Source organism: Plodia interpunctella, chromosome 17 (assembly GCF_027563975.2).
Source record: "Plodia interpunctella isolate USDA-ARS_2022_Savannah chromosome 17, ilPloInte3.2, whole genome shotgun sequence".
NCBI lineage: Eukaryota > Metazoa > Arthropoda > Insecta > Lepidoptera > Pyralidae > Plodia > Plodia interpunctella.
The window spans coordinates 369,331-383,205 of record NC_071310.1 but is presented as its reverse complement, the minus strand read 5'-3'; the positions used below and the strand labels follow the sequence as shown (position 1 = coordinate 383,205).

The 13,875-nt window shown below is 36.0% G+C and overlaps 1 protein-coding gene and 1 non-coding gene across 2 annotated transcripts in view; one reads left to right on the top strand and one right to left on the bottom strand.

Moving 5' to 3' along the window:
• The window catches only part of LOC128677358 (protein turtle-like), a 57,190-nt gene that overhangs the window by 22,110 nt on the left and 21,205 nt on the right, over positions 1 to 13,875 (bottom strand). The window contains exons 2-3 of the mRNA XM_053758130.2: positions 12,135 to 12,270; positions 8,920 to 9,128 (exon numbers count right to left, since the gene is read on the bottom strand). Of these exons, the coding sequence (XP_053614105.1) occupies positions 8,920 to 9,128; positions 12,135 to 12,270 (345 nt within the window). The remainder of the gene's footprint in view (positions 1 to 8,919; positions 9,129 to 12,134; positions 12,271 to 13,875) is intronic.
• Positions 12,525 to 12,597, top strand: TRNAQ-CUG (transfer RNA glutamine (anticodon CUG)). Its single transcript has one exon. It is a non-coding gene; the product is annotated as a tRNA-Gln (tRNA).

Here is a 13,875-nt window from a genome sequence, read left to right as displayed (position 1 = left end):
CTATCACAAACTGTTTCTAATAGTTTGTAATATTGCTTATATCGAGGTCCAAAAATAGCTATCTTTGATATAAATCTCCGAGGTATTCCTCGAAACGCACTTGTTTTAGTCGCACCCGTCGAAGCGCACCAAAGTTATTGTTAGAACCGCACGCAAAGGGTGGAAAAAAATCTATATAATGTATTACTCCATGGCTCTACCTTATTTTATTTTTAAACGTAAGTGCGTTTCGAAGAATGTAATTTTAATATTTTTAGTATTCCTCTAAGCGCACTTTTTTGGTGCGCTTCGATGGGTGCGCTCAAAACAAGTGCCCTGCGAGGAATACCCCGAATCTCCCACTTTCATTCCAGTCCGTCGTGGAGCCACAACTATGCGATCAATAAGTTTGGTTGGACCCAAAGGGCAATGGGTCGTAAAATTGCAGCCTTGAATTAATTTGATCAAGACGATAACTATAAACATGCTTGTCCGAGTCATTAGCACAACAACTCAAAATTGATGCAACTTCGCCTCTATTACCATTGCGTAAAGATCCATGTAGCTCGATTAAATTTTGGGTGATAGCAGTGAATGTGACAGTTGGAAATTTTGGGATAAAAAGTAGGCAATAATAATGTCATACTACTTGTATATTATTAAAGCGATAGCGCCAATATATAATTATGTGGTTACTAGCTTTTACCCGCGTGAATTTCTCTACGAAAGCAGAATAGACATCATTTTCATACAAACTTTCACACCCCATAATAGTCGTTTGAGGTTTGAAAAGTAGCCTATTTTTAAACGAGGGCTTTAACTACATGCATACCAAATTTCATGAAAATCAGTCCAACAGTTTAGCTGTAAAAGCGGAACAGATAGATTGACCGACAGGCTTAGTGTGGATGGTGATGGTCCAGAGCGTAAAAATTTAAAAAAATAATTATTTTAATCCAAGTTTTATTCTATTCCTGTACTAAATTTTAAGACCGCCGATACTAGTGCTTTATCCATTTCTGTTGGGTTTTCATGTAATAAAGTCTTTGCAACAAACACATTTTAATAGAAAAAGTTACTCAATCAAACAAACAATTCAAACATTCACATGTAGATCAGTTCAGACAGTTATATTAAGCATCCGTTTTTCATATAAGAACGTGTTCCTTTAGACATTTTCTTGTAACTTATTTATGCTTATAACAAAGAAGATGTTCATAAAGTTGAAGGCCTTCTCGCACGTGCCTAGTGAAGGGACGATACCGAACTTTGTGTTTTTAAGCGCACTTCCTTTACAGACCTACTCGCCTTGACCTGTCTGTAACTATCCTCTCTCTTTCTCATCTGACCGCGTCCTTTGTTTCACTATCGGCTGTGACGCCTCAAACTTAAACCTTACAATAAAATTATATTTATTAATTATCCGGCTGTAATTTTACGACCAACCGAATGATAAACACAAACGTTCTCCGTTGACGGACGACGCATATTTGAGATTCGTGTACTTTGACGCAAATCAATGTCAACCTATGCATTACAATGGATCGCAACGGAGTGGCAACGAGCCAGGCTCTAATAGTCTAATAAAATCCTTTAACTATTACGTTAAGATCATTATTTTATTTCGGTAATAAACAAAACAAATAGATGGCGCTAGTGTGCGCGTTGGACTTTGCTATTGTCTCACCTTCGCGTGGATGTCAAAAATATAAGGGTGGGTTGCATCGTCAACTTTGATGTTAAATTTGACATGCGCATAAAAACAAGTTACGCCATTTTTGTCTAAACGTCAGCAGCGCGCCGGTTAAAGTTAACCTCAAATTTGACGATGTAACTCACCCATAGTGTAACAAACCAGTATAACCTACATAAAGAGAAGCCTACATAATTTATCGATACAAACCCTTCCTTACCTATTTTGTACATTTATCGAGTGGCTAATCAATTTCTAAATTTACTAAGCACCGAGTGGCTGCCACTTCTTGTTTTGTGACAGAATTAAAAATGACTAGTGTTCGAGACAAAGGGAATTCCTAAATTCTGATTAATGGAGATCGGAGCTGAATCCAGAGTGACAGGTTATTATACTCGTACTTAGACGATCTGTGTCGTCGAGATCAGAAAAACATAGCAGATAATTTGTAAACGTCGTATTTTTACACCACTGTCTGAAAAAAGGGTGTTGTTACAATTTGTTTTTTTTTTTTTAATATTTATTTCCCTGGCCAGGAAAATATTTCATTTGCGATAGGCCGCCTATTGTATACTTATCTAGTATATATAAATATATATGCCTAACATTTTGTGTACATATATATGTAACATTTTGTATATACATAATAATGTGCTTTTACTTACTTAATAACTAACATTCACGTTTATAAATTTTTATAATAATTGTCGCCCGGCCATTTTCGACCAGACTGCTTGAAGAATTTGGGACTCGCTTGTATCTAACTCAATAAATATGTAGTAGATGATATTAATAATAACTTTTCACTTAATTTGACGACCTCGGTGGCGCAGTGGTAAAGTGCTTACCCCTGAACCAAGAGGTCCTGGGTTCGATCCCCGGTCGGGTCATGATAGAAAATGATCTATTTCTGATTGGCCCGGGTCTTGGATGTTTATCGTTGAGTTAGTATCCCATAACACAAGTCTCGAACTTACTTTGGGGCTACCTCAATCTGCGTGATTTGTCCTAATACATTTATTTATTTATTTATTTCATTCATAATATTCTTTCTAGATCTAGATTTGTACAGTTGAATGAGAAATTGGGTGGTTCTCAGAGCGTTTCGTCCGCTGCGGCCGCGCTATCATTACGATCCGTCAATCTTTTTGAGGAAGGCATCATTACCTAAATCAATATTTCGTAATGCTGACATTACCACGGTATAAATTAATTGTTTTTTTTAGATTTAAGTCAGAGAGCAAAACAAATTCTTGTCTATGTTAAAATTTGAAAAATTGTACTCGTATTGACAGCGCGACCGAAGCGGTCGAAACGTTCTCGAAAAACACCCAATTATAATATTAAATCAAAAATATTTACGTGCATAAAGTACCATTCCCGTTGGAGTATCGTGTTTAAACTGGCCTTTCTGATCCAATGTTTCCTTAATAAATTGAATTATTGTTCTGTAATGACCAGAAAAAAAATATTTCATTGTGTATAAAACACGGCTTTATAAAAAGCACACAATCGACACGGGAATTGTTGTAACGAAATAAAGCGGAGTTTCCACGGAGTTTCGTTACTCGTGTTTCTGGGTTAGTGCCATAAATAATTCATAAATTTTCCTCTCGTCATTGTAATATAACTTATCTGCTCCCATCATCACGCACACTGAATGCTTTTATTTAAGTTGTAACGTTTTAACGCTTGTAGTGGCAACCATTTCGGTAAATATCATCACTAAATATTAAAAAACAAAGTCGCTCCACACTGTCGGTCTGTATGCTTAGACCTTTCAAACTATGCAACGGATTTTCATGCGGTTGAAATAGATAGTGTTATTTCTCTGGAAAGTTTAAGTGTTTATTGTAATTATGGTTTTACCAAACCATAGCTGGGTTGGGCCGCTAGTTTCATATATATATAACACCTTCTGACTGAAGCAGTGGTGGCTAAGACGTAGCGTTAAACATGCATTTATACAGTATACGTAAGTTTTATATATAGAGTGTATAATAGTCGATGAAAATTCTTAATGATACGAATTATCCCAAAATGGTTTTTGACTTCAATAGATCCGGTAAAGACCCTCCTAGCATAGTTATAGGTATGTTTATTTCTAAACGCCCTTTATTACAGCACGGCCAAATCGTGTCTGAGTGTCAAATGGTTTTAGACGACATGAAGTAACACTCGATATCAACCAAACCAAAAATTCTGAGCTATTTTGCTGACATGAAAGAGACCCATCCATTACGCAACCATATTGACACAAATCAAGAGTATAATGTCAAAAATAAAAATATTAAAACAAACTCTTTCAACAGAGAGTTAAGAACAGTCATAATAAGGTGATTTTTCACATCTCTTGAAACCAAAAATAAAGAATATTTTATCTTTAAGGACTTCTACTTGTCTCGCGGAGAATTTAATTCGAAAGAATAATAAGTCTGATGAAGTTTTACATTGTCTTGGAGGGAAGGACAGCGCGGTGAAAGTATTTTTATGTCGACAGGAATCCATTTATTTCCTTTCTGGCGACTTTGCAATCTGCCGATGTACTTCAGCGGCGTTAGAGAAAAAATCCGAGTTGTTTGAACTTTTGTGTTAAGCTTGTTAGACCGCTGGCTTGTTAGAGTGATCATATTAATGTAAGTGATTCTTTTTCATTTTCTCTTGGTCAAAACATAAAAAAAATGGACGAAAAGTTGTTGTTTTCGTTTTGTTTTGACAACGAAGACATTTTAATGGAATTACTATGTCCATCCTATTTATCACTAATACTAATATTTTTAGTATAATAGTTTGCTTACATGTTTGTCATTAAATTCCATATAAGTACTGAGAATTTTGAATGTGTTGTAGTGTGAATTTTGTCACTGAGAACAGAACTTGAAATAAGACAAAGATATATATTAAATATAACTATTTCCGATAAATACACACTGTTACACAAACGGAGTAGGTTAGCTGTAGCGGAATAGTTTTCCTGGAGTATTACAGTGTATTATATTTTATTGGGTTGCACCGTGAACTTTGACGTTAACTTTAACCTGTGCAGAAAAACGCAAAGTACGCCATTTTGCGTAAACGCCCGCGGGGCGCGGGTTAAAGTCAACATCAAAGTTGACTGTTGCGACTTACCCACTAACAGGAAGATTTCAAAAATTCTTTAAGAATTTTTGAAAATTCTATGAAATATTTGCTCAAAAATATTTCAAGAAATTTTTCAAAGAATATTGCTTCGATATTGGATCCCATTTAAATGTATACGGTTTAAATATTTACAGCTGGCTTCCAAATCTGACGTACGATGAATGGGATTAAATTCAAGCATTTCTGCCAAAACGCTCCTTGTCTTGAGTCTTGGCGCGGGTTGTATTATGAATTTTTAACAGAAACAACCCAGTGAATACCAAACAGGCTGAATAACTGTATTACAGTGACGTAGCTAATTACCTGTAAATAGGTATGCATGCCCTTCCGCAAAAAAGATTTAGGGCCCACCCAACTAGTGATTATTATTTTTTATTTAAGACGACTTTAAGTGCGAGTAAAATATGTGTAAAAATTTTTGTCGTATGGTTGATGTACCTGAATTGAGGCAATCACAAATATTTGACTATGGAACTCGAAAAATATTTTAATACTTGTTACTTTTATCTATTTTCGTATAGGAAATAATAACAACAATATGTTCTTTTGAGCAATAACTACCACTTCTAATATGTTATATATACACAAATAAGTTATTTATTTTTATTTTATATATTTCCATTAAAAAAAACTTAAAATAACATAAAAGATGTACAAAAGCCTTGACAGGTTTATGCGTACATCTGATTCAAAATTACTTTACGCTTACTTGTACAATTCATGACATCCCTAAATAGAAATAAAAACAAAACACAAAGTCACTTAAGTTTTAAACGAAGCATTCTCCAATCCGTGGTTTTCGAAATGTACATAAACGTGGGCAATGGAACAAGAAGATCTGGGGTATCATCTTAACTAATTCTATTTTATTATAATATTAGACTATTCTAATAATAAATTAGAATAATGCTTATCGAAATTATGTATGTGTCCCATAAAAAAGACGTTTGCTGGACACGGTCCGGATGCCTACGCCTTGACCCTGAACATGAGTAAGCCGAGCGGGCAGTCTGATAGCTACGCCACAGCTTTATTATCCCCATAATTTTAGGAGTAAGCAGCTATAGAACTCTTATACAACTCAACAGCTATTGTGAACTGCGAACGATGACACTTCAGGTAGCCGTTATTGAGTCGGATGTTTTCGGTTATATTTTATACACTTTGTTAGCTGGGAAGAATTATTATTTTATAGCTGTAAGCTCATTTCAAATTTATTTTTGTGGAATCATACATTTTACTATACAAATAATATTTTTTTTACTATTTGTATAATAAAATTTATGATTCCATGTTATGTTTTATATTGTAATTTTGATTGTATTACAAAGAATCAGCTTGAAAACACGTGTAAAATATTCACGTTCATTTTTATTTTAAGTTTTATTTTTTTTTACGTGAAATGTTCATTCGGACAATTCCGGAATCAAATCATGCTAACAATATATTATTAATTTTAACTGGTTTGGAAAAAACCTATAAAACTTTGATCGATTCTCGTTAAAATCCAATCACGGTTTATTCAACATCTGGACGAGAGTTTGTATTTCATTAAAAGGTGCACGGCCATACAGCTACCAATAAGCTTTCAATCTCAGCTCCCATGGACCATTAAGGTGCACGTCCACCGAGATTAAATTAAGCACTATCTAAAAAAGTATCTAAAATAGAAGTACCTGTCTAAAAATATTTAAATACCAAATATGATGTACAAAATATTGGGCTTCATGTTTTAAGTAGAATAAAATAAACTAAAATTCTCGAACGCGTTATTAGAAATATTTTATTTAAAAAAAATCTTATTTAATTATTATATCCAATCTATACTGTCATATAAAGAGATAAGCGTTTGTGAGTTTGTATGTTTGAGGAGGGTAATCTCCGAAACTACCGAACCAAATTAAAAAATTCTTTCACCATTAGAAAGGTACATTGTCCAAGATAACTATAGACTATATTTTATCTAAAAATTCCCACGGGAGCGAAGCCCCAGGCAACATCTAGTATATTATAATTTATATTCTTTACATTTATTTACTAAATGTGTGACAATTACGCTATTTATATACACCAATATTGTAAAAAAGAATAATAAAGAAAAAAGAGTAATATTTGTATGTTTGTAGCGAATGAACTCAAAAACTATCTACTAGATCGATGTGTGTTCCGCTTTCATTCTGAGACGCTAGACCGAGGTCTACGTGAAAAATAAACTTCACGAGGACTGTTTTCCGCAGGTAGGCCTCTTGTCTGGGCCCTTTCTGCATGCGGAGACTGAGCCGCTGATTATTCCAGCCAGCCCAGCTCCTATAGGAAGCGGAGCACCGCCGAAAATGTTGGACAGGCTTCGCTCATAGTCCCTGGATTTCCCAGGAACTCTCAATCTTTGTGAGATTTGGCTTTAATTACAACCGCATATTTGCCTCGCGTCCACTCTCCGTGTGAATTATTGGGCTATAAAGTAGTGATTCTAGGGCAGATTCACATGAGACAACGAAAAAACTGCTGTAGCAGTTTCCTCGATGTATCAAATAACAACGGAGCGCTTCCTAGCGCTCAGAAGCGCACCCTACATTCTCCTCAATAATATACCGAAATTAGTTTCCTGAATCGCACAGAAAACGGGTAATAAAAAATATACCATTTCTTTTTGTCTCCACGTTTGTAATATCGGGTTTGATCAAAGGGTGGTGAACTAACGGACTATATTTTTCCCTTTTATCGAATTAGAAAAACGTTTCGATTGAGCAGCGGTTCGTGTCTGTGGCTGACAAAAAACGTTCGTGCCGTAGTTCGTCCGGGTTGTTAGACGATTGGAACCACAGTCCCAATCGCCCATGTGTGTATAGGTTTATTGGCACCGTAGTCGTAGAAACGTTCTAATTCAAATTTCTTTATTTATTAATATGTAGATATTTACTATACAAAATTTTATATCTGATCTGATCTATATATGTATATAGTAATGAAAATATCGATTCTCTCATCACGAATTGTCAAGAACTAGGTACTAAGCCAATTAAGGTGAAATTTGGCAAGAAATTACATTGTGACTGAGAGACATCTGTTAAGTAAGGTATTTTTGGAAATTTCATCTCTAAAGCGGTGGGCGGAACTGCGGGCGGTTTGATTATTAAAACTATATAATTTTACCAATGCAATTTTTACAATTACAAAATGTTATTGGACCATTATAACTGAGATCCTAATACGTCGTGGTTCCAAAGCGACCAGTTTCTCTCTAGGGTATTTTTCTAATATAAAAATATAGAAACTTAAATATGTACCTACACAATGTTAGGAAAATAACAGTATTATTTTCTCCACAATATCATTAAGCAAGTTAATTTAGGAAGTGTGGGAGCTCCCTCATAACATAGTGGGCTGGACTGAGACAAAACAATCTAACTTGCTTTCAATGTAATAACATTAAGCTTTATTTTTCTTAAGACTTGTTTAATCGCTATATGATAGCCTATGATTGAGTTGCACCAGTCAATTTCGACGTTGACTTTAACCTGCGCGCCGCTAACGTTTAGACAAAATGGCGTACTTTGCGTTTTTATGCGCAGGTTAAAGTTAACTTCAAAGTTGACTGTGTGCAATCGACTCTGTATATAGTCTGTACATAGTCTTATGTATCATATCAAATATATAGCGTTAAAATAAGTTTTGTATGAGTGTTGTACAGGGATAACATTCATTTATTTGTCAGATTACAATATGATATTTTTTTCAGAAAGTGTCGGGACAGGCCGCTAGTCTTGCAACGTGGCTAAAATATTTAAATTAATCTCAAAGTATTATAGTAAAAATATTTTTTACATAGACTAATGACAGTTGATGATGTGCTGCAAATATAAACACAAACGCTACCGACATGTCAATTCACAAACAATCATTATTTTTAATTTTATTTATTATGGAACAACAAACGGTTGCATTAGGCTAATCCAGCTCACGAACGCGTGAACCATCAGGTCATGCTTATCATAATAATGCATTGTCATCCAAACTAAAAGCAAGTACAAAATTTCAACTGAATCGGTTAAAGATGACCCGAGGAAAGCCGAAATGGCAAGTGAATAATAAATTCTTCCACTTACTAATAACTGTGAAGTTGATTTTCAAATTCCTAGTAGGGGAATTCTCGAAGTCGACGCGACACCGGTACATGCCGGCGTCAGTGGCCGCCACGCTGTCTATGAAGAGCACGGCGGGGCTGGACAGGGCTCGGAAGTAGGCCCGCGGCCCGAACCCGGCCGCGGCGGACCAGAGGCGAGGCTGCGTGGCGAGCCGGCCGCGGACGTCGTAACTGTAAAAAACAAACATTTTATTCTGAAATAATTGAACACATAACATGGCGTGTGGTACCGCACAGTTTGCCAGAAAAGTCAAAAGTGCAATATTTAACCAAACTTTTCAATTTATTCGCGTTGAAAAAGATAACAATTTTTCTTTCTTGAAATTTAGACGTTTGCAGTATTTTCAAGGCTTTCAAGAGTTGATTGCACCAGTCATCATTGATGTTAATATTAACCTGTGCAGAAAAACGCAAAGAACGACATATTATTATCTAAACGTCGGCAGTTAAAGTCAACGTCAAAACTGACTGATCCAACTCATCCCACAGAGCCAAAGAAAACTTCCTAATAACTTTACTGTGTTTATTCCCTGAACCAAAATACTAGATGACTTTCTGACAGAACTATCGGTCTGTGTGGCTTTTCCCTAATGCTTTATTTATGTAGTAATACTGTATGATATTGCGTAGTTTCATAATATTATATTCTGCGAGTCTACAGGAAATATAGATATATATTATTTATACAAAGTGCTAATTACACAGATTGCGTGCAAAAGTGTTTGACTGAACTCTGAATGAAATGGAAAAGATTCGAAAACCTTTTTTAATAATCAAATATCCAGTCTCAATCAAATGTCAAGGGGATTTATTATTCCACGAAATGAACTGTTAAGCTAGGGTTCAATTAGCTTTTGTACACGAAGGATAGACACAGGCTCATTAAGCAATGAGCCCAACAACGGTTGGAAAATATGGGTATTGTACACCTGTTCTTTTCTCTCTCTCTCTCTTACATCTGAACGTATTCCGCAGCCATTAAGCGTCGAAGCCCAAGTACGCTTTCCTACTCCTCGTCTCCACTTCGCACGGTCGTTGGCATCCCTATTTATCAGGCCATTGGCATGAATAATCATCAAGCCAGCATTTCTTGGATTTTGTGTTTGTATTTTTCGAATTTAACATTTTATTATAAATATTTCGCACGAATCGTATTACATTTTGTGGATTACATTTTCAAAATAAAAGCACAGAATTCGTGAATGTACTACTACGTGACGGTAATATAAAGGGAAATACTCCACTTTTCAGTAGCTATTAAAATGGACGCCCAGTCCGGGCATACACCCGGATAATGAAATTCGACATTAATTTATATTATTTAAATGTGGAAAATTTTAAATGTCTAATTTAATAAAACCTAAACTTAAATTATACTAAACTAATAATGAATACAAATGACACAGCTGATGTCGACCAAGGTTATTACCCCAAGGCGACATTCCCAAAAAGCTGGCAGCATTATCAACTTGTACCGCAATGACGAACCTTTGCTTCGAGCCCTTTGGTTGAATTTCGTAATTTATTTTCCTTATCTTTATCCTTTCTCATCCTTACATAATATATAAAACAAAATAAAATCCGCTGCCGCGTCTATCTGTCTGTTCGCAATAAACACGAAAACTACTGCACGGATTTTTATGCGGTTTTCACCAATAGATAGTTTTATTCCTGAGGAAAGTTTAGGTGTGTAAGTTATTGTGTATATACACTAGCGGCCTGTCCCGACTTCGCACGGATATATACCCGTCGGACAGGCCGTAGTTATAAAACAAAGTTCTCTGCCGCGTCTGTCTGACTGTTGAACTGCACGGATTTTCATGCGGCTCTCACCAACATATAGTATAATTCCTGAGAAAAGTTTAAATAAAATTTATTATGTTTTTTACTCGGGACGGGCCACTTGTTGGTGAATAAATAAAGCGATAATTTGCGAGCTTTAATTATTTGCTGTGGTTAATGGAGCCTATATCGGAAAATCGATAAGCGGTTATCCGCAACTTATGAATATGACCCTCGTCTGACAAGTGGGGTAATAATTTATTAAGCACCACCTATTCGAGAAGGTCCAGAAATAGGATATTTGTTGCGGGAATTGAGCCCGTAATTAAACTGAACTTGACTTTAAAATTTGCCCGCACTTTATTTCTCATAGACGGTATTGTTTTTAATATGTTAAAACTCATATTTACAACGCGTGGGAGAACTCACAGGATGCCATCGGAGTATTTTGTGATCTTTCTAAAGCATTTGATTGTATCGATCATGAAGTACTTTTGCGAAAGCTTAGTCAGTACGGTTTTGATTCTAAATCAATTGAGCTAATAGCTTCTTACTTAAAAGATAAGTTACAAACTGTTGATATTAATAACGTTAAATCAAATGGTTGTAATGTAAAAATTGGCGTACCACAAGGCTCAATTCTAGGACCCTTTCTCTTCTTAATTTACGTCAATGATCTGCTATACATGGTAGAAAAGCAGTCTGACATCGTGCTATTTGCTGATGACACGTCATTAATCTTTAAAGTAGACAGCCATAGCGAAGATGTTGATGATATAAATCGTGTTTCGTCTACCATATCGAATTGGTTTTCTCTTAATAACTTAATGCTGAATGCAAATAAAACCCAATGCATTAAATTTACACTTCCCAATGTTAGGCAGGCTCACGTCGACGTGACTCTGAATGGAGAAAGCTTAGATTTTGTACAAACACCAAATTCTTAGGAATTACCCTTGATTCCAAATTGCAATGAGACGCTCATATTAATGGCCTATCTAAAAAGCTTAGTTCCGCGGCATTCGCATTTTACAGCCATCGGTGACTAGGTCATCCTAGGTACAGGTGTTGGACAGGGGGTAGGATAACAGGTGCTTGATAGCAAATTCCACATTGTTAATTGACCGAGCGAGGTCTAGAAGTCAACTTAGTGCAAAAATAAAAATATTTTATATATATATATCTTTGTAACACGATAACTTTCGAACCGTTATACTAATTATGATAAAATTTAAAAAGTATGTTGGAGCTGTCAATATAATTGTTAAGTTCGCGGGGCATCAAAATCCGTTAAGTCGTTTTTGAAGTATTCACAATTTTTTAAAAACTCATCAAAATGTATTGTGTTCGTGAGGTCTAAATTCGTGGCGAACAACTAGTAGAGTAAACAGTTACCTGTATATAGGCTGCCCCTCGCCCTTCTCCTTGAACCACAGCACCATGGACACGAGGTCGTCCGCAGCCAGAGGTTTGACGTCGCAAGGCAAGGCTGCCTTCTTGCCCAGCACGCCTTGCACGTGCGCCATCGGTGCTGCAACAAGAAAACAAGTTGTTAACAAAAATAACATTTTTGCCACAAGCTTTTTTGTTGTTAGAGAGATCTTGTTGAGATTAATGCATAACAAAAAAAATGTGGAATGAACGTTGTGGAGTTCCCTCGTTGGAAACCGATTCTAGGTGCACCATGTGATCATGCTTATCATAAGAATGCATTGATATATTAGAAGTTGTTTTCAAAAGTGTCATTTCTGCTACCAACTTTTGTTATACTCAAACTTTTTTGACGACCTCGGTGGCGCAGTGGTAAAGTGCTTGCCTCTGAAGCGAGAGGTCCCGGGTTCGATCCCCGGTCGGGTCATGATGGAAAATGATCTTTTTCTGATTGGCCCGGGACTTTCTTATGTTTATCTATATATGTATATGTTATAAAATATAGTATCGTTGAGTTAGTATCCCATAACACAAGTCTCGAACTTACTTTGTGGCTAGCTCAATCTGTCTGATTTGTCGTAATATATTTATTATGTATTTATTTATTTAACTATCGAGATCTTATTTCAATCAACGCGTGACAAAAAATATTATCTGAGTTCCGTCGTTGGAAGCCGATCTTAGGTGCACCATCTGATTATGCTTGCCGTGTGTCGTTCAAAAATGAAATACCATGATTTGGGGATTGATTTTTGAATAAAAAGTAGCTAGTTTGAACGGGGTCTTTCACGATATGCATACCAAATTTCATCATAGTTAGCTTTGGAACCGGAACAGACAGACTTTCGCATTTATAATATTAGTAAGTATGGATTCAATGATTGACTTTAACAATCTGCAGCGGAGAAGAAACAGCTGGCATATATGTGTCTCTTTCACTCCTAGAGCAACAAGACAGCTGTGTCAATAAGCCCGTGCAATGGACACCAGTTTCGACTGGCTCTCGTAACTCGACGCCGTGCGACCGCGAAGCACTGCTCGCTTGACTGGTGCAGTCGCGATGTCAGTCTCAGTACACAACATGCATGGCAAGTTAGCTTTGGACCTACGTTGCGGATGTACGGACGTTCAGTAGATAGATAGTCATATTTTATTAAGAATAGAAGTAGCATTAGGTACATATCTATACATGTAATAAGAGGACTATGTAAAATTAATTGTGGGAGGTCTTTATTTTTAAATCTGTCTGTATGTTTATTCGCGCATCACGCAAAAACTGCGCTACTTCCACAGTTGTATAGCGGATAGTGTTACTTAAAATCTGGCATAGGTTTCATCGCGATACGTTTCCGAGACAGTAATAAGAACACGAAATAAACGCGGACAAAGCCGCGGACATAAGTTAGTAGTTAGTTCATTCTTCAAATACTATTGTACTGTAATCCTGCGAAAGCAATTCATGCCTTAGTCGCCTCGTACGACATCCACAGGACGATAAGGAGTGGTCCTATTCTAGGGCGGAACCACATGTTTAAATGTGTGAATATTTAACGTTATCAAAAATAAATAGGTAAATAATAGTTTGTGTACGGAAATACCAAAAAATATTATGAGATCGCTGAAATTAAAATTAATTTGCTTTGTGTAGTAATTTAATTAGAAAAGTTAATTAAAATGATTAATTCCTAGAATTTGTTTTAGATGT